General features: G+C 38.5%; 2 protein-coding genes across 2 annotated transcripts in view; both read left to right on the top strand.

Moving 5' to 3' along the window:
• Positions 1–1,096: 1,096 nt before the first annotated feature.
• lhb (luteinizing hormone subunit beta) lies at positions 1,097–1,858 on the top strand. The gene is made up of 2 exons (XM_026939462.2): positions 1,097–1,279; positions 1,485–1,858. The coding sequence occupies exons 1-2, from the start codon at positions 1,097–1,099 to the stop codon at positions 1,722–1,724; spliced, it is 423 nt and encodes a 140-aa protein (XP_026795263.1). The 3' UTR covers positions 1,725–1,858.
• Positions 1,859–9,414: 7,556 nt separating this feature from the next.
• The window catches only part of plpp4 (phospholipid phosphatase 4), a 92,743-nt gene continuing 76,070 nt past the window's right edge, over positions 9,415–26,087 (top strand). The window contains exon 1 of the mRNA XM_026939066.3: positions 9,415–10,287. Coding sequence (XP_026794867.3) covers positions 10,199–10,287 — 89 coding nt within the window. The 5' untranslated portion in view covers positions 9,415–10,198. The remainder of the gene's footprint in view (positions 10,288–26,087) is intronic.

The raw sequence follows: 26,087 nt of genomic DNA, 5'->3' as shown, positions 1-26,087 counted from the left end.
TGATGTTCAAGAAGCACATGGGTGTGATGGTCAGGTGTCCACAAACCTTTGGCCATATAGTGAACATCATCAGTGATCCTTAAGGTCCAATTATGTGTACTACAGGGTGTCCCAAAAGTCTCCATACATAGAGGATTTTTCATTCTTAGATTATTTTATATATATATTTTTCAGATAGCCTTTAAGAATGCTTTTGACAAAAGAAGAAGGTATTGAAATCATTCTCATGGCTGGATCAGGAAGCTTTCACAAGGTTGTGATGGACTTTAACAGGAAACATGGCAAGCACAACACACAATACACTGTCGCCAAACTTATTAACAAATTCAAAAAGACTGGAAGTGTTGCAGACCAACCGAGAACTGGACATCCACGAACATCCACTGATGAAGACACAACCGACATGCTGCTGGCAAACATAGCCCCCATGTATGGAGACTTTTGGGCCACCCAGTCGATTCATGTTTTCAGGTGAAATATACAAACTAAAGGTACAAAAGATCCTTGATGGTATCACTGCAGCAACTACAAAAAGTACGATTTGGTAACTTTATTTCTGAGAATGCAGTATGAGGATCTCAGTATTATAGCATTTCATGTTCTGGGATTACTAAAGGCCCATGTTTACTTAACCATTAACTGAACACAGCCATAAATGAAAGAAAAATGTCCAAATAGGAAGCTCATTAATCCTGTTGGCTGTAGCAGAGGGCAAGATGAACTACAGGTTTCTAGTGTCATGGTGTACCCTTGAAAAAGTAGAAGTGATTATGTCAGAGCACTTAGCTGTAATTTATTTGAGATTAGTGATAAGGCCAGGTTTCGATTCTGCACACTATATAAATGTTAAACTGTTGCGGGAACAGACAGCAGCCTGCTGAGCGATCACAGCAAAATCTCTAAAGTAAGAACAGTAGTGTGAGAAGGTGTGATTTAATTAAACGTATAAATATTACATCTAGATGTACATAAAAGTGCAAATGTAGTCTGAACTCAAGATCATTTGTACTCGCTGATTGACTGCTTGATTAGTTCACGCATTCTTGATTAGCACGGCGGTTAACTGTATTGTATTTTTAATGTGTTTTATTACAGGATGTCCGTGTCACCTTCCTCTTTTCTTCTCCTATGTTTCTTTATCAACTTCTTCTCCCCTGCTCAAAGCTACCTTCTAACACACTGTGAACCTGTTAATGAGACCGTTTCTGTGGAGAAAGATGGCTGCCCCAAATGCCTTGTGTTTCAAACCACCATCTGCAGCGGACACTGCTTCACCAAGGTGAATATATTCTCTCTCTCTCTCTCTCTTTTTTAATCTTACTCATACACTCCATTTTTATTAAACCAGTTGACATACTGTACAATTGCATGAACAATACTGTATAACAGTTTACAGAATTTTGTAAATGCAAAATTGTAAATATTTATGACATTTGATTGCATTTGAGTATGAAAAATGGTTTCCAAATAAATGTTTTCCACAGGAACCTGTGTACAAGAGCCCATTCTCTTCCATCTATCAGCATGTGTGCACCTACAGAGACGTTCGCTATGAAACTGTTCGCCTGCCGGACTGTCGTCCTGGTGTGGATCCCCACGTCACATATCCTGTCGCACTAAGCTGTGAGTGCAGCTTGTGCACCATGGACACCTCGGACTGTACCATCGAGAGCCTGAAACCGGATTTCTGTATGACACAGAAAGAGTTTATCCTGGACTACTGAATCTCTGCCTTATGCATGTGCATGCAGATGTCTCAGTCTAACCACAACGAGTCCATTTACTCCAAGAATGATCAGAGCCTGACCTTGTTGTAAGAACTACTCACAAAGTACAATATAAAAAATGACTTAAGAATTGTTTGGCTAAGAATTTTCTTTTCTTGTATGAACAGGTGAACATTTTCAATCCATAACACATAAGGGTAAAAGAGGGTCATACAGAGAACACCACAGAGACACTCTCATATTAAACACACCATTTTGTATCCACTGATACGCATCATTTAACATGATTTACATCAGTTTACATGATTTGTAAAGTCCTGGTTGTTAGTATTATAGTGTATGATTGCTGAAATAACTGACCAAAATTCTTTAAAAAGTGCATAAAGACATCTAAAACACTACATCATTGACATGACACTGACATTGACTACAGCAGCACACATTCATTATTAAACCATTTAAAAATGGAAATTTAAAATGGTCAGTATGTTAATAACATATAACTAGAATGAGAATAAAAATCAAGTTTACAAAAATACAAATATAATGTACATACAGCTAATAAATAAATAATCAATGAATAGTTGCTATAAAAAACTACTGTGTGTGTATGTGTGTGTGTGTATATATATATATATATATATATATATATATATATATATATATATATATATATATGCACTAAAATATAATTTTCAAGTGTCAATTAATTCATAACATTGATAATTGATAAAAACATTTAATTTCATTATATTTGAAGGAATCTTTGCTGTACAGCATTTCTTTGCATGTGCCTAAGACTTTTACACAGTACCGTATATATACATATATATATATATATATATATATATATATATATATATATATATGTATGTGTGTGTGTGTGTGTGTGTGTGTGTAAAGCATCTTAATCTGTATTGGTCATTAATGTTTAATGGGTAATAATTCATAATTCTAGAATTTCAGACTATAGCTGACATAGAATGGAAGATTTAAATAGGAGTGGCTCCAAAATATGATAGAAATTCTAATTAGAGTCCTGTACAAGTTTCTTCTTGGAATTAGAGGAATGTTTTTTTTGTTGTTGTTGTTGTTGTTTTGTTTTGTTTTTTTGGACAAGGGGAGGATGACCACACACTGACAGCATCTACAAAACACCACAACTCTAGAAGTTAAAAATAAAAGGACGTGCAGGTTTAAAATAAAATGAGATAAAATTGTAAACATTCCACCAGGAGCTGATTGTGCACGGCAGTATAAAAGTCACTTCCGGTTGAGCTGCTGTGTGCTGTTTATTCTGAACTTTAACGCAGTTAGCACAAAATAACCCAACATATGCTAAATTTAAAAAATTACTTAATGTAAAAAAAATAATAATAATCTCAACTGCTTTACAAAATGAAGCACCTCCGAAATCCTCGTTCTTCAAATGCGTTGCAACTAGTAATACGTAAAGTGACTGGAAATCAAAACTTTGTCGCGTGTAGTGACGTATTTCAGCATCAGCCAATCAGAAACGTGATGCGGCATAAACAGGAAGTATGACATCTTATGATCAAAACGCAGGGTGGCGGTTCATGTCCGTCTTGTTTTCTGTGTGAATATATGAGCTCAGGTTAGTTATATTTCAACCGTATGAATATATGAAAAAAATAAATAAATAGAAGAGGATTGTGTTTACAATAAAGTAGTAATGACCAGACGAAGCCGAATGAATGCATTGAAAAAAAATGGTTTCTTCCTGGAAGTGTCCACTAGAGGGCTCTAGTGCTCTGTGTAGTATGTAATACTGTTTCAGGTGATAGATACTGTGTGTCTAACGTTTGGACCATCCATTCATTTTCTACACAGAGTTGTTGAGGAGATACGGTGATACTAATACTAATACTAGATACTAATGAGGAGATATGGTGCCCAAGACAGCGTGCAGTTCCCTGCTTGTCTTTCTGTGTGAGAGCTTATACATGCTATTAGTTATACATGCTGCCGTTATATATTATTGATGTATTTACATTTAACTGGACAGTGAAAGTGTTTCTTTAAACAGGAATGAATGGGACTTTGAGATTGAATCTACTTGTACACAGTCACAGAGTGATGAAATGCTTGTGTAACTGGGCAGATGTAAAATGAAACCCATGAGAAGAGATTAATCATTCCATTCTTGCTAGTTTCATGTCACTGTGTTACCACTGACAACAACCCTCAAATTGTATGGGGATTTGTGACAGACTACTTGAAAAAATTTCCAAAAACAAACAGCCATCGCTCCTGCCACTCGACCTCCTCCACTCGGCACAGACGACACTCAACCTGCGACTAAACCTGGCACAGCTGTCCCTCAACCTGTAACTAGACCCAGCACAGCCACTATGTGACCTGCTGCTAAAACTTGCACAGCCGTGCCTCAACCTGTAACTAGACCCAGCACAGCCACTATGTGACCTGCTGCTAAAACTAGCACAGCCATCCCTCAACCTGTAACTAGATCCAGCACTTGCAAAGCCATCCCTCAACCTGCAACTAGACCCAGCACAGCTACTACTCGACCTGCTACTAAACCTGGCACCAATGCCACTTAACCTGCACTAGACCAGGCACTTGACCTGCTACTACACACTTATAAGGCATTTGACAGAAGCCCTTATCCAGAGCAACTTTGTAGTCTCAAAACACATCCTCATGCTAGTTCACTAGATCAGGGTCTAAGACTACCATCAGTCTAAAAACCCTGTTGATAAGGTTAGTACTGCTGTTTTGCTGCCATGACTTGACCTGCTAAGTGGTGTGCCTTTGGCCAAGACACGTTTGTGCCTCATCACCACAAGATGGCAGAAGAGACTAACAAGGTACAATAGGGTTGAACTATTCCTGTCCTGGAGGGCCTAAACCCAGCCAGTTTGATTTCCCTGTTCAGAGGAGCCTGATTAATCGAACCAATTACTGCAGCTTTAGCAGAGAAATGTCCAAACCGTGCAGTGTTTAGCATGCTGCATTCTATGTTTCCTGCATACTATGTTTCCTGCAAATGTATGCTGTATACTTCAAGTGACCCCCCTTAATAGTATACAGCTCCATCAAACTAGATTCAGCGTGTAACAATTATCGTTTATTTGTCTACATAGTCACATGACCATCAGGCAGTTAAGTTCAGCCATGGAAGTAAATGAGTTCTGTCTTAAATCTTGTAACTGACGAGAAATTGCTATGAAATTTAGCCGTCAATTATTTGTAGACAATTACAGTATCTCTACCAAAACACAAATGCAAAGATGGAATAAAAATAACAATAATTTTATTACTGGAAACAGAAAAGAGTCTTTTAAAGTGGGAGTCTTCTAAGAACAAAAAATCTGACTCATCAAAGGTTCCTGTGAATCAACTTGCAAATTTTCTCCAGAAAAAGCTGTTTTGGAACAAAGCACTGATTCGTGATTCAACCAATTAGCAGAATATTATTTGCGTTAAGAATCCTCTTTAAGTGAAAGAGTGATTCATTCATTCATTCATCAGTTACCACTTTATCCCGGTCAATCCAGAGTCTATCCTGGGAACCCTGGAGCTGTCAGGCATCAATGCTACCCACACAAACAATAAAAACCCTGTGTTACAGTCAACAAAATTACATCATGGTCATTATATTTATGCCTTCTTCTTCAGCCTGATGACTGTACTAATGTGTAATAATGGCTGGAAGGTTGTGGGTTCAGTTCCCAGGGTTGCCAGAGAGCCACTGTTGAGGGTCAAGTTGAATGAAAATGTCTGATAAATGTAACTTAAAAACAGTGCACCATAGTTAGAAATATGTGTTATTAGGGAATGTAGAAGTTATGAGTGAATTATTACTATTAATATATATATATATTAGAAATTATTACTATTGATAATAGTAATTCTAATAAGTGGAGCACCAGACCAAAAAAGACAAAATAGTCTCAGAATAAGACACACTTGACAGTTAACACCAAGGAGAATAAATAACAATATTAATAGTAAATAATTTCTCATTATCTGAATGAACTAGAACTCCTGTGACAAGAGGTATACCCACATGGGTAAAACCTTCACAGAGTTTAACGATAAAGTAAGATGTAATATGGCTAGAGTGATGCACTATGTATATGGGAACAAGACAAGAGCATACCAAACAAGATAAATAAACTGAAATGGTATGATTTAAGCAGTATGTATATATAGATCAAATTAACAGGTACTAATATCTAAAGTTCATAAGGAAATCATGAGTAAGACTAATTAACTTATGATAACAGAACTAAACAATGTTAATTTATAGTTACGTTCATTGTTTTGTTCTTTGGTTGATGACTGAGATGCCTGGCCAGAAGCATCCAGTCATTTGGTGGTGCCTCTGGGAGTTGCAGAAGAGGACACTGAGTACTCGAGTAATCCAGATGTTGCATGCAGGAACTCGTCTTCTGACGAGTATGAATTTAGCTGAGTTTGATTTGGGATCAGTTAAATGTTGCCGTTGATGGTTGTGAATCAGTGCCTTCCCAATTCACAACAACACGGGAGGACTCCATGCTTCATCACCTCTGGTCCTCAATGTTGATTGGTCGTCCTTATGACTAGGAGGTGTTCGAAGGGGCATTACACTTCCCACCCCTCCTACAGGTTTGGACTTTGATAGCTAGGCATTCTTTAATCTTATGTCTATATCTTGCAACTGTTGTTTCATGCAACCCCTAAAACTTTCCCAATGTTTCAAGCATGATATTATGATATTATGTTTCATTTAAGATCAAACATGGCAGGTTTGGTGTTTTCCATATACATATCAAAAAAAAGGGCAAATTACACATTCATACAACATGATATCATTGCACTGATACACACGACATGTCACCCAATGTTTACGAATAGCCTGTGAAATTTCCATTTCAATATCATCAAAGGAAAATGGTCCTTTTGTAAAATTGTGACAGTTGGCGTGTCCCCCAAGAACACTGTATCTGTGTCCTTGCTTTAAACAGTTCCAGTGCATGGCTTGGTCATAAACCCATCTGTAGCTGGCATGGGTCAGAAGAGGTCACACACTCTGGTGGAAGAATGCTCTTAAGTGGTGCCTTGTCAAAAAACCTTGTTTTATGATGACTTCTTTGGATGGTTGGAGAGTGGCTTGTCAGTGTGCCTGAATAGTAGAGATTAGGTAGATGATCTCAGGGCACTTTTGATGCTTTTAGCCTAATCCTGGCCGATGGGAAATCCCAGCGGTCAAGAGTTCTTCTCACGAACTCTTTCCCAGTACTAGTGGCCTGTATGTTGTCAGCATTAGGTGATCGAGGGTGTCTCTCTCTCTCTGAGGTCTTACAGGGAAAAAAAAAGCAGCCTCAAATTGCTTTTGCTTTGCTCTGCCCCTGAATAAATGATCTTTCTTTTTTTTTTCTCAAAAAAGTTTTTAGGTAAGGGAAGGCAAAGCTTTATAAACAGAAAGGTAGGAGAAATATTGCCATCAAAGTAGACCTTGTATTCTAAGGGCCTATGTGATCATTTCTCCAGCAAGACATCAGAACATATTGTACTAAATGAATTACAAACCAAGAGTGTCCCATTTTCCTTCACAGATGAAGACGTAATTTTTCAACAAGAGGGAAAACCAATTTCTAGTTGTATTTGACACAATAGCTAGTTGTATTTGTCACTGTGACTTTCAAGACACTTAATCATACTACTAATATTCATTCAAACTGACCAGTAACAAGTAACTTACCCAAAAATCTTCAGCTCTACTCCACATAATTTTTGCACGGCGGTTTAACTTTACGTTGTAGACTTTATAGTGAAAAAAGGCTACATTCTGGGATGAAAGAGACCTATTTTTAGAGTGCATTAGTTTACGGGTGTGATCCTTTGATGTGCTTTATTTCAGTGCTTCAACCTCGGCATTCAAAGCGTATGTTGGTATTTTGAGCTTCCTGTGGAGGATACTCCTGGCACTGACTGTAAAAGAGAGAATGGATGAATCACTTTTGGGAGGTAATGTAGGAGACTGGGAGCTAATCTTAGGCGAGTGGGTGGAACCACGAATTGGAGGTGAAAGGAAAAAAGTTCTATAAGTAACCAGTTCTATAAGTAAGCAGATCATATTTAGCTAATGTGCAAGCCTGGGAGGGGGCCATAGCCTTGTGAGTATTTTTATGGTTAAAAATAAAACGTGTGATAATTTACTGTTTTATCCTACAACACTTTAAGATCGTCACCACAAACATCTTGGGCACATCATATTTAAAGTAACATAGTAATCCATTAATCCTTCTCGAGTTACATTAACATTTATTAACTGAAAGTGACTTAAGAGGGGCATTCAGTAAGGTCCATGCTCAAGGGCCCAATCAATGACAGCTCCAGGATTTGAACTCACAACCATTCAGTCACAAGAACAAACCTTTAACTGCTGTGTTACCACTGCCACAAACTTCATTACACCTGCTGTATTCTATTGGAACATCTCTCACTGTATTAGTATTCATCCAAATCTGTATATAGTCATTAGTGTGTAAAGTGTATAAAGGTTAAAGGTCCCTCCAGTGAAATTGGCCTCCCTTCTTCCTTGTCATCTTTATGTGACGAGCTTACATATTTTAAGTCAAATATTATTATATTATTCCTGAAAATAATATATATTATTATATATTATATTATTCCTGAAAAACTTCATTTGCCATGTCTGTTGACACTACTGTAGTAACCGTTTTGAACTAGGAAGTGGAATTTTATGTGGCGAACACAGACGAGCAAAGTGATACACACAGTAAAACATCCCATGGTGGTTATAATAAATATAAGCACTCTTGGAACACTGCTCGACCAATCAAATTAATGGACTGGAATTAACTGTTATATAAAATAACTTATGACCTAGGGCCTAATGTGTTCTGTTGTTGGAAAGTTTGGGAATAGAAATGCTGAAGATCTCTAATAAATAGCTGGAATATTACTGTATTTGACTAATGAGCTTAATATTTAAATAGTCAGAAAAAAAAAAACACCTGTGCTGAGAGGGTCCAGGAAATGTATTGTACAGTGGAAGGGGTCACTGGTTGCAAAAACATTTGGAAACCCCTGCCTTAAACTATTTGATCATCCCTGGCTAGAACCATGATACCTTGCTAATACATGATGTGTAGACATTACAAGAGAGTTGGTTGTATGAGTTACAACAAAAATGTGTTTACGAACAGAAAGTTTGGCATCTTTTGCTAAATCCTGGCACAGTAGAGCCTCTCTTTAACTGTAGGAAGACAATCTGAGTTGAAGAATATCTTTCTGTATTCCCATTGGTGTAGGGATTCAGTGTTGTTTTGGCCCTCATTAGTGAGGTGCTAACAGTAAGCTAGCAGTGGTAAGGGAGTGTGAGGCGATTGTGTTAGCACAGCTAGGGGCATATGACGTGCTTGTAAGGAACATATGTACGAAAATTATAAACCCATGCCATGGAGAGCTTGAGAAGACTACCCACCTACACACCCTGGTTAAACCATGAGTGAAGAGAACTGAATGTAAACAGATTCAGTTTAGCTTTTGTGTGGGTTGTTTGTTTTCCTTTTCCCTGCTCTGACAACTGTCCCTCACGGATTTCTTCCCATTTTAGGGCTGTATAAAATATCCATGGTCTTGTATGAGGTACAGGAGGTATTTCAGTTGTGTTTATGTTTGCTTTCCAGTCCATACTACTCCATCTTCTCCATCTTCTTCTCAGCTTTTATGATTTTTTTTTTTCCCGCGCTCTTGCGTCATCGTGCACTCGGCGGCACGCGCAGGTCCGCGCGCGCCCGAGACTATAAAAGCGCAGCCCGCGCTGAAGCGCGAGCGAAAGTGCAACACAAGCACAAACGCTCCTGTTGCTGCTTGTACCTGAGAAAACAACTGATAAAAAAACAAACAAACAAACAAACAAACCTGTGAGTAATTTTCAACGTATTGTTTTGGAAGTACCGTGGTGTCCAGGTGTGGGCAGATAAATCGCTTATCAGTGTGTGGGAAGAGGTTTTAGTGGAGCAGAAACACGCACTCGAGCGCGCGACAGCGTTTCCAGTCCACTTTACTGCCATGCTGCATCACCTGGATATGCTTTTCAGCTTTCTTTTCATCCCATGACCTTTTTTTTTTAATATATATGAATTGAAATTCAGTTAGTTCATGGACAACATCACTGGAACGCATTATGGATTAAAGACGGACACCTAACGAGCACCAAGGACCAACTATTATTATAAATATTTATAGCCTAGATATACATATATATAAAAATATCTTTTTTTTTGCACGCGCTGCATCCAAACGCGCTGCATCCTCACTTCCATCAGCATCTTATTGGCGATGCTCAAGCGGTAAAGGACGACACAGGAGCGCAGATGACTTTCACGCAATTTCTGGATGACATTTGCATTTGCAAATAGAACGAGAAGAGAAGAGAAGAGCAGAGAAAAGAAAGAGAAAGCAAGAAGATCATGAAGATGTCTCCTCCAGACCGAAGGAAAAGCATGCGCGAGCTGGCGCTGGAGATCGGAATCCGAGTGCTGCTCTTCGGAGTTTTCGTGTGAGTAGTGTGTTACAGTGGCTTAGCAAGTCGAGCAATGTGCACAAGAGAAGAAGAAGAAGAAGAAAAAAAAAGGCACATAGATTAAAAAAATATATATATATTATAATAGTCTATCACTGAATTTGGAGAGAGTCATTTGAATAAGGTCTGTGATTTTAATTACAGTCAGAGCTTTTTAAATGTCAGGAATTTACTGCTTTTGGTGAACAGAGACAATAGGGCATTCACAATGCAAAATTTTCCCAACCTTAGTGACAGCATTGCAGTGTTTAAAACAGAAGAAGAGAACAGCAAAATATCCCACATGCTGCTTGAAGCCATGTCACAAGTATTAACAAGTTATATAGCTTCTGTGCATCAGTTTAAGATAATCAAACCATATTCATTTTTTTATATAGGGGCATGTGGTTTAGTGGTTAGCATGGTTGCCTCGCACCTCCACGGGTTGAGGGTTTGAATCCCGCCTCTGCTCTGTGTGTGTGGAGTTTGCGTGTTCTCCCCGCGCTTCGGGGGTTTCCTCTGGGTACTCCGGTTTCCTCCGTCAGTCCAAAGACATGCCTTGCAGGCTGATTGGGATTTCCAGATTGTCCGTAGTGTGTGTGTGTGTGATTGTGCCCTGCGATGGACTGGCACTCCGTCCAGGGTGTCCAACGCCCTGTGCCCCGAGTCCCCTGGGATAAGCTCCAGGAATGGGGAAAATATATATATATATATATATATATATATACGAACTGTGAAAAAGCAAGTTACACCAACAGGTCAGAAGCTGCTGTAAAGAGTTTGCAGTAAGAATATCTATAAAAAAAAAAATTGTTTTTAGACACAGTGTGATTCTCCAAGAATTAAATACACACAACACATTATTCATACCTGAATAAACTAAAGTGATGAATGAGCAGCTACATGGTTGAATGAATACCTATAGTGTGTTCGATCTCTCTTCACAGAGCTCATTTGTGCTGATCTTGGCTTAGAAGACCACCATAAGTTCAAATGAAGCATAACACAGCCTATAATAGGCTAGTTATCTATTTTTCTGAAAAGTCTGGAATGAAAGAATGGCCTTGCAAAATAGAAACTGGTGCAAAATATGTCCTGGGAATATCTTAAATATACTTTTTTTTTCAGTGGAGAGTTCCTACTGATACAATAATAGCTATCAAGATTACAGCAAAATGAATTCCTCATGTCTTCGTTCTCACAGTCTTCATTTGCACCATTGTTTTTCTTTCCCGGTGACTGGCTATAAACGGATCAGCTGCTTTGTGTGTATCTATAACAGGAGTGATTCATTCATTCATCTACAGTAGCTGCTTTATTATGATCAGGGTCACAGTGGATCCAGAGCCTGTCCCTGGAGCACTGTGCACACAGCAAGAATACATCCTGAAAGGGGCGCTAGTGCAGTTTACACTTAGGGGCAATTTTGAGTAGCTGCGCCACCTACCAGCATGCTTTGGGGATGTGGGAGGAATCTGGATCTGAATCTGGGGACATGGGGAGAACATGCAAATCTCTGCTCAGAGTAACGAGAGCTCAGGATTGAATCAGGGATCAGCGAGCTATCCATTAGTAGTGCCACATAGGTCATACTATTCCTAAATTCACGTGTGCCTGCTGGGCAGCCAACATTTCTGATCAGATTGCACTTGATTTCTCAGGTTTGGAAGCTGGTCTATTAAATATGGGTCTTGAATATGATTATCTTCTGTGTGTTTTCCTAGATAGATTCTATGAAAAGTACCAGAAGTATGATGGGACAAATTAGCCCTCAAACACAACCCCGAAACAGTTATGGACAAAACAATACACTCCATAGATACAAAGAGGCACAATGTAGCCTAAGTGCGAAACCCTCTTTCTTAATCTCATTAGCTACTAACTCCTGAGATTTGTGTCACTTCACGATAAAAGCATTTCACATGAGCCGAAGATTTACCACACATTACTTTTCATTACTAAAAAAAAAAAGCATCTTCAGTCATTCACTGTCAAAAACACTCCGCTCTTCAGGAGAAAACACAAAACCAGTCGTCTCCACTCCAGCTCTGCCCTACTTACATACACACAGAATCAGATCCCGTCTTTAATTTAAAATAATGCCTCACCCAAAACTGCCAATGCACTGAGCAGTGAATTCAAGCTGGATGACATGAAGTGAAAGAAAAGTAAATTCACGCTCACATTAGCTTGCAACAGGCGACCATTTCTATATGGGAGTAATGTGCATAATTTGGACCTAGGCTTCTGGGGAAAGCGACTCATAACAAATTGAATTAAGATTTCATCAGTTTTATGCAAATCACTTATGACATGGTGAAGCAACCAAATAATTGGTTTCACTAAATTAATTGGACCAGTGATATGGCTGCCAGTCCACTGTCCTCTTTATTGTCACATCGTTTGGCAAAAAAAAGGATGAGAAATTTTTTGTTTTAAGTGCTGTTTTGGCACAAAACATACAAGATAAGATACGAGATCATCTGATCATGATTATTAGCTGTTCGACAGCATGTGCAAACTTGATAAGAATACCTGGATTGAGTTGTCTGAGATAAATGCTTGATAAATACAGATATATCGAGACTCTAAATCATGAACAACAAGCAAACAGTTGGCTATTTTAAATAATTTGGCTAAACAATACTGCTACTTAGCCCTAGAAGTTTTTTTTTCATGCACACATGTAGTCAGCATTGATACTGATTAATGTGGAAATGAGATCCTAAATAGAGTTTACTGTACAAAGATTTTTGTGAGCATGCTAACTAAATTGTCTACATGTCACTACATCAAACTCTTGAAATTAAAAAAATGTATTTTCATGAGCTTTCATAGACAGAAAGTAGCTGGGACAGATATTCATTACAGAGGATGTGATCTAATCTTGTTTTTTTTTTTTAAAAAAAATAAGCTTGCTCCCAAGTTTAAAGACTTCTCGTCTTGGCAAAAAGTGACATTTTTGATAGAAAGATTTCTAGAAATGTAGTCAGCCAGCCAATCCAGTTAACTCGGTAATTTATGTATGAACAGCAGAGCCCTGTACAGCCCTGTACTGTAGTTTAGCAGTAAAGCAGTAATGCACGATTGAATGATCAATTTTTTATGTTTATTGTTCATTAAAAAAAGGTCGAAAGACATTTTCATTAAAAAACAGAATCCTTGAAGCGGTGGTACTTCAAAATTGATACACTGGCTGCTAACATTGTGTATCAGAGCCTCAAGAAGCAGGAGACTGAAAAGTGTCATTGGTTTGTCCCTCTGAGGAAGCTCTTAAAGGTTTTACGTTGGAAACTAAAGGGCGTAGCACTACAGTAGAGGCTAGGTGTACAGTACATAGCTCACTTGGCTCAACGATTAAGAGTGCACATGATTATGCAGAAGATTATAGTTGGCATTTATTAGGAAATAAATGCATACTGTTATCTTCTTTTGGTTGCTCATGAGGCACTTTGTGGTGTACGGGTTTTACAGGACTGTATAGTGGTTGCTCTGCGTGCTCTGTCAACCACTTTGTTCACGTCAGGCCAGTTTTAATGGGCTTAGAAATAACATGTGCCAAGAAGTGTCTTTGCAGAATGCTGATCCTGAGCCAAGAGTTTGAGGAATAGTGTTTGACAGACCAGTTGCACTCAGTGGACAGAAAAGGATTTGCCAAGTGCTAAGGAGCAGGCAGGCAAGTAAAAGCCTGGACTGAGTTCATTGTTTTCCACTTCTGTTTCCAGATCACTCAGCTCAGGGAGTAAAGCTGATCAGTCGCTTTAATTTAACTAACCCTGGTGTTTACAGTGGTGAAAATAAGAAGAAGCACTAAGGAGGCGATCTCTAGTAAACACACAGCTGACATTTGTTTCATTTAACGTTTGAGCCTGATGACATCTGTGGAGAAAATGGTGGGAATTGCTTAACTGAATGACATAAAATCTCTAACTGATAATGTCTAACTGTTTCTCTAACTTTTCACTGGGTAGAAGGGTATTTGAATAACAACAAATAATGTCCTTTTGTCAGGCTTTTATTGTTCAAGTGTATTCAGGAATATTTAAATCAAACATGTTTGGGTATGTTCTGTAGATAGTTAAGGATTCTTGGTGTCCTTCAAGGGTTGTACTTGGACCCCGTTCTGTTTCTTTGCTGTACACTTCTACATAGAACCTTAAAGAGTTTCCCCAAAGTTTTAAATAGCTCAGTTGGTTGGAATAAATTGCTCGTTCGATTTTATTGGCTAAAACACAGAAGAAACGTGCCCAGAAGACTTCCATTCATCTTAAATTAAAAAAAAGTTTCTATTCAAACCACAGTTTTCTGAGCTAGTGTTGAATGTAAATCTATTATGGAAAGGGAATTTTAAAGGTTTCTCTCATAGAATCCATGCTGACCATTTTGATTTTTAGACTTCTTTTTAGACGTATTTTCAGAATTTTGGGTTCAGAAGTACACTATATGGCCAAAGGTATGTGGAAACTTGACCATCACACCCATATGTGGGCCTTCCTCAAACTGTTGCCACAAAAGTGGAAGCACACAATTGTCTAGAATGTCATTGTATGCTTTAACTTTAAGATTCCCCTAAAATGGAATTAAGTGCACAAAGCGAGATCCCTGAAGACATGGTTTACCAAGTTTGGAGTGGAAGAACTCAGATGGCCTGCACAGAGCCCTGACTTCAACCCCACTGAACACCTTTGGGATGAACTGGAATGACGAGTGCACACCAGACCTCCTTGTTCTACATCAAATCTTGACTTCCCTAATGCTGTTGTGGCTGAATGGGCAAATCCCTACAGCCACGCTCCAAAATCTAGCGTAAAACCTTCCCAGGGATGTTCAAGAAGCATATGCATGGGATGGTTAGGTGTCCATATACCTTTGGCTATTCACCAATCAACCATAACATGAAAACCACCTGCCAAATATTGTGTAGGTCCTCCTTGTGCCGCCAAAACAGCTCTGACTCGTCAAGGCATGGACTCCACAAGACCTCTGAAGATGTGCTGTGGTATCTGGCACCAAGACGTTAGTAGCAGATGCTTTAAGTCCTGTAGGTTGGGAGGTGGGGCCTCCATGGATCGAACTTGTTTGTCCAGCACATCCCACAGATGCTCGATCGGATTGAGATCTGGGGAATTTGGAGGCCAAGTCAACACCTTGTTCTCTTTGTCATGTTCCTCAAACCATTCCTGAACAATTTTCTTGATGTAGCACGGCGCATTATCCTGTTGAAACAGGCCGCTGCCATTAGGGAATACCGTTGCCATGGAGGAGTGTATTTGGTCTGCAACAATATTTAGGTAGGTGGTACATGTCAAAGTAACATCCACATGAATGCCAGGACCCAAGGTTTCCCAGCAGAACATTGCCTCCCCCGGCTTGCTCTCTTCCCATAGTGCATCCTGAGAACTGACTGGTCACTTGCTGCCTAATATATCCCGCCCCTTGACAGGTGCCATTGTAACGAGATAATAAATGTTATTTACTTCACCTGTCAGTGGTTTTAATGTTATGGCTGATCGGTGTATAGTGTACGAGTGGGGTTTGGAGACAAAACAAAATACATTAAAGAACATACTCTATAATGAACTTTTCCTGATCTTATACATTTAGAAATCTATGCCAGATATGAATATTGGCTTATCTTGATGACACTTTTTTTCAGGCTCTTGCAGACAACATAGAAACCTCAAACCTCATCTTTAATTTAGTTAATATCCAATTGAATTAATTATCCAACTTAAAGAAGTGTATTGGTTGCATTATAGAAATAGATAAGAGGACTTGAGGAATAAATGGAGTTATGACAGCTAACCATTTTTTTTTTTTTAAATAAAAGCCAGAAACTTGAGGGGCAATACAAGAGTAAAATTAGCTTTCATCCTCTGAGCCATTAACCTTTGAAAATATATATATATTTTTTACATAAAATAAACCTCCTTTTATTAAGCCTCCAAGACAAGGACTCAAAATCAGAGTTTTGGCAATTCATTATGTCTTGACTTGTGATGCCAAGCAAATATAGTCTTACAGGCACTATTTACTAATTATGTTCATTCTTCGAAGACCATTTTAGTATACATGACTGTTAAACTGACAGCTAAATGAACCACACAGCACCATGCAGAGCCTTATGCACTAAGAAAGAAAGGAATTCATTGTGCTGTTTCATCAATTATTCAGTGAAGTGATATCAAATCAGCCAGGTCTTTTACCACACCTGCTGTTTTGTTTCCAACTATGGTATGCAAATCTGCCTCAAGTGTCAAACATTCAGAGGTCATCATTTGCCAAAAGCATTGGAGTACATTTGGAGTACAAAAAGCATGTCATCTGCGATTTGTGGCATTTATGCATGAAAAATAGCCTTGAAGTGTGGTGCAAGCTCCTTGCAAATGAAAATGGAGGTATGACATTTAAAGGCAAAGCAAGAAAGACCAATAATGGCAGGAAAGTGAAAGAGGATTTCAGTCATGTGTCACGTATACAGTCCTGTGCCGTTTTATTTTTGTTTACAGCGGCTGTTAAAGACTGAAGCACAGAACAGACTCTGCTGTGTGATTAAAATCCTCAAATGCACAAGAGTTTAATCACTCCATTCATGACATCTACAGTGAATATTACAGCTTTTCTCAATTGCTGTTTAAACTATTCACCAGTCAAAATTGTTGCCACTCTCATCTAATTTACAAAAACTGATACACAAGAATACAATTACACTATTATGACTGAAAAACTACAGACTCTGTTCTGGAAAAAAAAAAACAATGCAACAAATGCACCAAAGCCATTTTCCTCATTGTCAGAACACAAGAGTAGTAATTATGTTTCAGAGTACAGAAGAAAAGAAAAAAAAGGGGGGGAACAGAAGCTTTTGGTTTTCTTTCTGAATGATTGAAATTATGGAAAATCAAAACTCACGGTTCTATAGTTTGTCCCATCGTAAAATTCCTCCTCCAAAACCATTCCGAAAAATCAATTATTGAGAATCCATCTTATTTGAGTTTATTACACTCAATCTCGTATTTTACGTACGCCTTCTCAATCACTGCTGATGACGCGTTGTGGATGTCGTCACTGAAGCAGGGCTTAAATAAATTAGCTCCACTGGACACCAAATGTAGAAGGCATTTCACTCTATAGGGGAGAACCAGCACAACTGTAACATGTTTGATTTTTGCGCATGAAACTGTGATGTCATTATGTCCACATGCAAGTCGCATGCATGTCACTATGGAGGTCCAGAAAGTGTGATCTCAGATAACAAAAGTTGTTTTCTCAAGATCACAACACATTTTTCTCATATGTCGGAATGCATTATCAGGCATACGTACCAGTAAGCGTCATGGATGATCAGGGCTTGCCTTAACAGAAAATAGCTGATAGAGGGGTATGGTTACAGCCTTATAGCTCAGAAGTCATGGATTTGATCCTGAGCTTGGGTGACTCTGTGGAGTTTGAATACATTTTTCTCAAATTTTCCCCTTCGGGATCAATAAAATACACCTATCTAGCCTTATATTTATCAGTGCTACTGAACACTATAGTGATCCAGAATGCGTGGGTCAGTTTCATTGCCAGTCAATTTGAGGAACTAGGATGTCTCTGTGGTTAGATATCTAGATCGATACAATAGACCGTTGTACTTTATTGATCCTGAAGGGGAAATTTGGGATCGATCCTATACCCTTAGGGCTGTAAGGCCATAACTCTACCACTATACCAGCTAGTTTGTAGTTGTGATCTTGAGAAAGCAACTTTTGTTATCATGAGATCAAAAGATCACGGCCTTTCTGGACTTCCATGTATCACTCTGTGAATAGTGGGGTTTGTAAGCTCTTGCTGGAGATAATTGTGAACATTTTTTTCATGCCATGCAAGTAAAAAATCTCGAAACTTTTTCAAATATATAATTTTTCCTTACATGGTCAAAAAAATGTGGCACAGTGGCACAGCTGGTTCAATCCTGAGCTTGGGTGACTATCTGTGCATGAGTTTTCGTACGTTATTCCCATGTTTCTGTGGGTTTCCTCAAGGTTCTCCAGTTTCCTCCCACTGTCCAAAAATAGCCCGGTAGGTGGATGGCTATGCTAATTTGTCCCTAGGTATGAATGAATGTGTGTGTTCATGGTGTTCCTGGGATAGTCTCTGGAGCCACAATGACCCTGAGCACTTGTAATACCAGTTATAACTGTACTGCATCTTGCTTCAAGATGAGAAGACTGTGTGAGACTGTTAAGAGGTGGACGCACTGAGACAGAAAAGACAAGCCCTCAGTCATGATTGTGAATTGCTACAGATTCATAAGGTTGTGATCCTATTTTTCAAATCAGAGAATTATAGTTAAACCATAAGAACCATGGTTATTATGGCTACTACTATGTTATGGCTATTACTATGGTATAAATTAAATGGAAAAAAATGGAAAACAAAAGAGGATAACGACTTTATGAGCTCTGTATGGTCGATCAATAACAGTTCATCTTTACGAGCACAGAAATTAATGTGTGCACATCTTTTCTATCTCATTTCTGCCTCTTTTCGCACACTACACAACAGCCCTTTATAACCTTTCAGTTGTCTATTACACCAGCATTTAAATGCGTGACTTGTTTTGCGTGCGCTTCAATGCATGCACATAATGGACATCCAGTGATCTATTCTAAGTGCTTGATATATTGAATGTAGAAAGGTTTAATATTGACAATTGTACTTCTTTGCTGGTATAATTATACCATAGAACTCCTTTTGGTTTCAGTGAAAAGGTACAGTACATACATGACAATATGGGTAAAATTACACTTGATCAAAGAAGCAAACATATGCATGATGTTATGTGGGAAGTATGAAGTCTATAATTCAAATCATTGTTGAATAATTTAACTAAAAAAGATTAGGCGTACACTCTGTATAAGTCACAAAAGGACAGTGTGTGTAAATAGATGGAAATTGTGTCTTTGAGAGCAGTGTGAGTTTCTGCTGTTTGTCTTAGCGATGCCTTAAATAATTCACATGCCAGTGCTCCACTTCTGGTAAGCAACAACTTTGAAATGGCATCAGTGGGATTGTTATCTTCACATCACACAGTTGTTTGTTGTAGATGTTTTAATCCTGCATGAGCATTAGGAGAATCAGCCAGCATAGTATAGCATCCACGTGTTTTTGCTACAGTCAGAGTATGTACACTACTACAAATTATTTTTAACAGATAATTCTTGAAGATGCTCCTTTTCTCTAAATAAAGCCCGCAATTAAGGGATCATGGCTCATCGTAACTGGAAAGTGGAAGATTGGAAAACATCACCTGGTCTTTTTCCAGTCTTCAGCTCTTCAGCTTTGGAGAGCCTGTACCCTCTGCAGCCTCAGATTCCTGTTCTTGTCTGAAAGGACTCGAACCTGATGTGGTCTTCTGCTCTTGTAGCCCATCCATATCAAGGTTCAACATTTTACGCATTCTGAGATGCTTTTCAGTTGTGATTATTTTAGTTACCATAGCGGTCATCAGGCCATTTTTCTCTGACCTCTCTTGTCAACAAAGTGGTTCTGATGGCTGCTTACAGGATGTGGTTTGTTTTTTGCACTGTTCTGTGTAAACTCTGGAGACTGTTGGGTGTGAAAATCCCAGGGGATGAGCAGTTTCTGAAATACTCAAACCAGCCTGGTACCAACAACCACGCCATTTTTTCCCCCTCATTCTGATATTTGATGTGAATATTAGCTAAAGCTCTTCACTTGTCAAAGAAAAACAAAGAAAAACTCAATGAAATGCAAAATCAGTGCAGGATGTGCCGGTGTTATGCAAGTATCCATTATCTCTAGCGTATAGCATTTGCTTAAACAGTGTCTGAAATACCTCTGTATTTCAGGATATATGTAGACTTCTAAGTGTCAGAGTTTGAGTAGCACAATTTAGAGTTTGCTTCCTTGTTTAATTGTTGTTTTGTTTTCTCTGACATGTCTCTAAGGAGTTCAAGGACAGTGTGTGTTTACTGCAGCAGCCCCTACAGCGACACTGTCTTAAGAGATCCATAATTTTCAGGCACCGCGTGTAAAGATTTAGAGCAAAGTCTCTGCTGGGTCTGAGTAATAATAATCGAAGACAATGTCATGTCTTAGGAATTGCATGTACTGTGAGAATTGAACTCTAAGCCTCATTCAGTTTAACTGACAGAATAATAATGCAGGCGTGAATATATAAGTGTGATTCATGAGCACTCTGTTGTCTGAACAACGCCTGCTTCTGTACTAGCCACTCAAGCTTGGTGGGACAAACATTACAAAGCTCGATATCCACTTTCAAGTAAATGTAACTGTCAGCCATCCAATTTTACTATGAAGGTACCAGGATGGTTACAGCAAATGTCACTGTTATAATACTGTTGGAAATATTGGCACTCAAAGGCAAAAAGAAGCCACATTTGAATATTCAATGTCCTGCTTGTAGGGGCTTAATATAATTCTGTCAAAACACGTTTCATAAACATTGTGGCCAAATAACTTTGTAACTTGATGTTGCACTGTTGAATTCTCAAATCTGATTTGTGAGCAGGTGTTGATTAATTTTCTATAACAGCGCAGCTCTGACAGTAGCTGCAGCTGCAAGGTAAATCACAGGCTTGTATTAATGTGCTGGTTCTAATAAACTTCGCTTCTACAGTAACAGCTAATTCACGTGGACTTGTATGGCAGACGTTGAACATAATTTAAGCCTAATAATAAATAGATTAAATAGTGAACTTTGCACTGGCTCACATCACAGCATCCTGTTCACATCAGTCTTCTGAATGGTGAAAAAAAAAGTGATCTCAGTGAATTTGACCATGCCACTTTCCCACTCATGCCACTCTGACTATGGCATAGTTGTTGATGCCAGACAAAACAAAAAAACAAAAAAAACATTCAGCGAGCAGCAGTTTTATGTGTGGAAATGCATTGTTGAAGCGAGAGGTCAGAAGAGAATGGCCAGAATGGTTTGAGGTGACAGGAAGGCTACAGTAACTCAAATAATCACTCTTAACAACCGTGGTGAGCAGAAAAGCATCTCAGAATGCACAACACACCTTTGAGGCGGACAGGATACAATAGCAGAAGACCACATTGGGTTCCACTTCTGTCTGTGCTCCAGTGCGCACAGGCTCACCGAAAATGGACAGTTGATAATTTCAAATCTTTAACTGTCTATGCATAAATATCTCTTTATAATTAAATATATAAAAAAAACAGAAATGTGTGTCCTAACATGACATTACATCTAAATTGTAATTTCTAACAGACGCTTATTGAAGCGGCACAGAGTGGTGCAATAGTAAAAAGGGACTGGATACAATGGATATCTGTAAGAACTGAGTGTGCACACTGCAGTGCAGTGACATTTTCATAATTACAAACGATTAAATACAGATTTCACATTGACGTTTCCATTGCCGAGATGACCAGCAGGCTGACTTGACTTTCAATAAATGTATTTTCCGCCTTGTCAGTCACTTACAGATTTTATGTTCATATTTTAGTTCAGAGTCACAAATGCAAAGACTTGGATACAAGGGTTAGCATTTTTATTTGAAGAAAAAAGCACAAGATGCACAGTTAAAAAGGCAGAGGTTCAAAGATGATAACCTCAGGCTAATACCGCGATGGCAAATGCATGAACGAGAAAATGGACAAAAGATCAAGGGCAAATGTAGACCGAATGATACTGAATAAGACTTGAGTACAATTACTGTCTGTGCAAACACTTTACTCCACGTCTACAAACTGCATGATCAGTGATGCAGCATCTGACTGTATAATTCAGTGCCCTCGCCAAAGCCTGGTCAGCTAATTGCAGCATTATTGCCTGTGGGAGACAGTAGGTGCTTATAAGCCTTTAGAATAGAGTAGAATAGAATATCTTTATTGTCATTGCACAGGTACATTGAAACTGTTTTTGCAACTTTCTTACTAGATGCTATATAAGAAATAATAAATAAAGGATACAAAAAAGATTATGCATCCTATGTGTGCAACTGTAGTAATGAAATAACATTATAGACAGTATAAACAGTCTAAACAGTGTTTGGCAGTAATAGTGCAACAGCTCAGATGTACAAAGCAGCAACCAAAACCAGTTCAGTAGATATGGAGTCTTCATAAAGAACACAAAGTGGATGTATTCTTCCCTGAGAAATAAGTTTATTAACTATAGCAACTGTTACCTTTAGATGTGACAGTGACAGGTAACAGTTTCTTGTCCAGATGAGATTTGCACTATTCAAAAGTGCAAGTTGCAAATGTATGAAAGTTCTGTAAACAGTGTATGTATCATGAGACGGAGGAGAAGACGGACGCAAATGCACTTTGAGGTTTTATTACAGGGGCTGGCAAACATCCAGAACAGCGTACAAAAATGTTATCCAAAAACAGGCAACGGTCAGGCAATCAGCAAACATCAATACCTGGGCAAAATCCAAAATCATAAACCAGAGGCAGAACGAAGTCAAAACCAGAATAACAGACTGCAAAAATAAAGGCTTGGAAAGTTCAGGTAGATACACACTAAGCATTGCTCGTGAATGTGTGAGTGTGGAACTGGAGTCCTTATATACTGTGTGGAGCTTTTCATGTTAAGCATTTATGGTCAACATTGTGCAATTGTTTGTTATCTACAGACTGAAGTCACTGTCATTGTTATAGCCTGAGAAACAGGCCACTGTAGATCAAGTGGTCTATAGATTGTGTGTTCAGTTGTTGTCACTGAATCAGGTGATGAGTGAAAAACGCAGGAAAGTTTGTGATTTACATGAAAGACTTGATGGAAATGTCAGACTTTTTTTTTTTACTGTTAAAGTAAAAGTAAAGTAAAGTAAAGTAAATCTTGTGAAAGCTTTTTTTAAATTGCAAAGTGCCTATTTAATAGACACAATCTAAGAGCAGAAATGTTTACAGACATTTTATGCCTTGCATGCAATCGATAGAAGCTTGCTTGTGTCAAACAAGCATTCCCTCTGATTGTAGTTTAGGAAGATTTCATCTTAATCTAGTCCAAATATGGTACAGCAGAGGCTGAGCTGCCCTTCTATGGGTGCAAACTGGAACCATATCTTCCTCTAGATATAGTCTAGGTGCAATTCTAAATATACCCACGTTACAGCACAAAATAGAAAACGGCAATAGAAGCAAAACTGCTAATTTATCAGTTTTTAGCTTCCGATAAAGAGGAAAGCAGTCTGGTCTTGCCTGAGCTTCTAACTAGTAGCTCAAGTGCAAATCTAGATTATAAACAGTCTGAGGCAGCTGAAAGAGCATTCAAGATGTCGCCGCATATCACTGCCAACACAAACTCGATATAGTTTTGAATGACCTTTATTTATTGCTTGCATTCTGCAACATGAAAATGGGTTGGGTGATTACATTTGAGCGCTTCATTATGAGTAGTTAAGGAGTTGCAGAGCAGGAGGCACTCTGTGCTCAAGAGTGCAAATTAGAGAGAGAAGATATTCAGCAACCTGTTTTGTAAGCTACATTACTGTATTCTAGCCAACCATCCTCTTTGTTGGTGATGGTTAGTCATGGTCATGGTGCTTTGTGATAGCTGCAAGGTGTACGGAAATCGAGTCACGCGTCATACGTCACTATCTACCTCTGCTGAAGTCTCAGTATGCGTGTGCACACGTGTAAGAAGGGATCTGATTTTCAGGTCCCCAGTGGTTATCATAGAACCATAGTTTTATTCAGTTCAATTTTAGATGCACAGCGCTTACAACAGTAGACGTTGTTACAAAGCAGCTTTCTAGAAATCTAGATGTAGATTTCGATCCCTAATGAGCAAGCCAGAGGTGAGAGTGGCAGTGAAAAACTCCCTGAAACAACCTTGAGAAAGAAACCTTGAGAGGAACTCTTCTCATGCTCTTCTGGGTGCGCTCCACCAGATAATGGGATTATGAATCATTGCTCTTTCACAGTTCTATACTATAAAGTCAAAGAGTAACTGAGTACGTTGAGAGGATGTACAGTATGTGTCCGGGTCTTTATGATTACAGCAGCAGGTCTTAGGTACAAGTCTACAGTATCTAGGCGAGATCCCCCACTGAAGAACTAGTGAGAATTAAGTCTTGGACATGTCATTGGGAAGTACAATCTTTAGGGTATCCATGCAGTACCATCCACAGCAGCATAGAGTTATGGACAAGTGTTGTTTTGCAGGAGTGGCGTGTTGTGACCATCTGTTTTTAAATCTACATTGTCCATGTTCAGAAGGAAATGGAAGGAAACATGAGGGAAGTGGACTCAAGCTGGACCAGCTGTAGGGAAGTGGTAGCTCAGTGGTTGAGATGTTGGACTCCTGATCGGAAGGTCGAGAGTTCAAATCCCAGCACCGCCAAGCTGCCACTGCTGGGCCCTCAAGCAAGGCCCTTAACCCTCAACTACTCAGTTGTATAAATGAGATAATTGTAAGTCGCTCTGGAAAAGGGCGTCTGCCAAATGCCATAAAATCAAAAAACTATTTAGAACACAGCTCAATAATATGAGACAGTGGGGGCAGTGCATAAACAGCCTTTTCGCTATCCATGAGGATCACTACTGTACAAACATTGTGTATGAAACTACATGCTACACAATCATGAAATGAAGATGTGCACTTCATGAAATGCTTTGCAAAAGTGTTGAAGAAGTTAGTAATGAGAGTGAAGTCTCTGTAAAATGTTGTTTTATTATAGCACCTATGGTTTGACAAGTGAGATTTGAGAATTTTTGAGAATTGCTTGTCAGTGTGCATAACCAGTGTTAAAGCTTTGATTAAAAAATGTAATTTTACCTTTTTTCTTATCTTTCATGGCAGTCATTTTCACCTGCCAGCCACTCAGCTTCTTCCAATCCTGCACTTGCACAATTCAACGTCATTGAGTGTTATAGTTTTTTGGCACTTTGAGTGTCAAGCAAATGGTTCACCTATTAGCAGAACTGTAATGAGCTCAATCGGGAAATGATATCCGAGTGTAGTACTGTTCAGTGCCTCATGTCATTTTGTTTCACACTCATTTGGTTAGTGGAAAGGCAATTACATACTTAAGTGCTTCTCAAATGATGTTGATTTTTTTTTTTCAAATAAAGACTTTAGTGTAGGAAAGAATATAGTGAGTTCATTGTTATGACCTGAAATCCATGATTTATGAGGAAAATATCTAGAGCTAGAGAGAGGAGTGATTACTTGGTGACTGAAATGGATGAGTTCAAAGTAGAATATATTGACAGCGAGTCACAAAGGAGGAGAAGCAGGACAAACCAACACTCACCAACAATATCCTGCACATTTACATGTAAATAATATGTTTAGTTTGGTTTATATTGCTGAGCATATGAGTTTGACAAATTTACTGACAGCTGCAGAATCTAAGCTGTGAAAGCCTCTCATTTCAAACATGGAATGCTATATATATATATATATATATATATATATATATATATATATATTTTTTTTTTTTTAAATACAAAGTTTAATTTTTTTTTAAATACTGCAACATAGACTACCCTCACATTACAAGCTTCTTTGCACAATTCTAATTTTTTGCTCAGATTGGATTTGTGGATTTGTGCCGCTTCAACCTGATAATGTGAACATAACCATATTCAGATTTAGCAGTGCAGACACAGCTTTGATGATTTACCCAGAATGCACTGCATTTTATGTCAAAATGAATACAAGAGCTAGCAATAAAAAATCATGTAAAATCTGTTACATTATTTTGCTTAGTCATAGTCAGTTTTAGGGCTGGACAATGCGACGTTCTGATATCAATATTTTCAATATTACAACATCATAATACACT

The sequence above is a fragment of the Pangasianodon hypophthalmus genome, chromosome 3 (assembly GCF_027358585.1).
Source record: "Pangasianodon hypophthalmus isolate fPanHyp1 chromosome 3, fPanHyp1.pri, whole genome shotgun sequence".
Lineage (NCBI taxonomy): Eukaryota > Metazoa > Chordata > Actinopteri > Siluriformes > Pangasiidae > Pangasianodon > Pangasianodon hypophthalmus.
The sequence above is the reverse complement of the archived record's forward strand: the minus strand, read 5'-3'. Positions and strand labels throughout refer to the sequence as shown.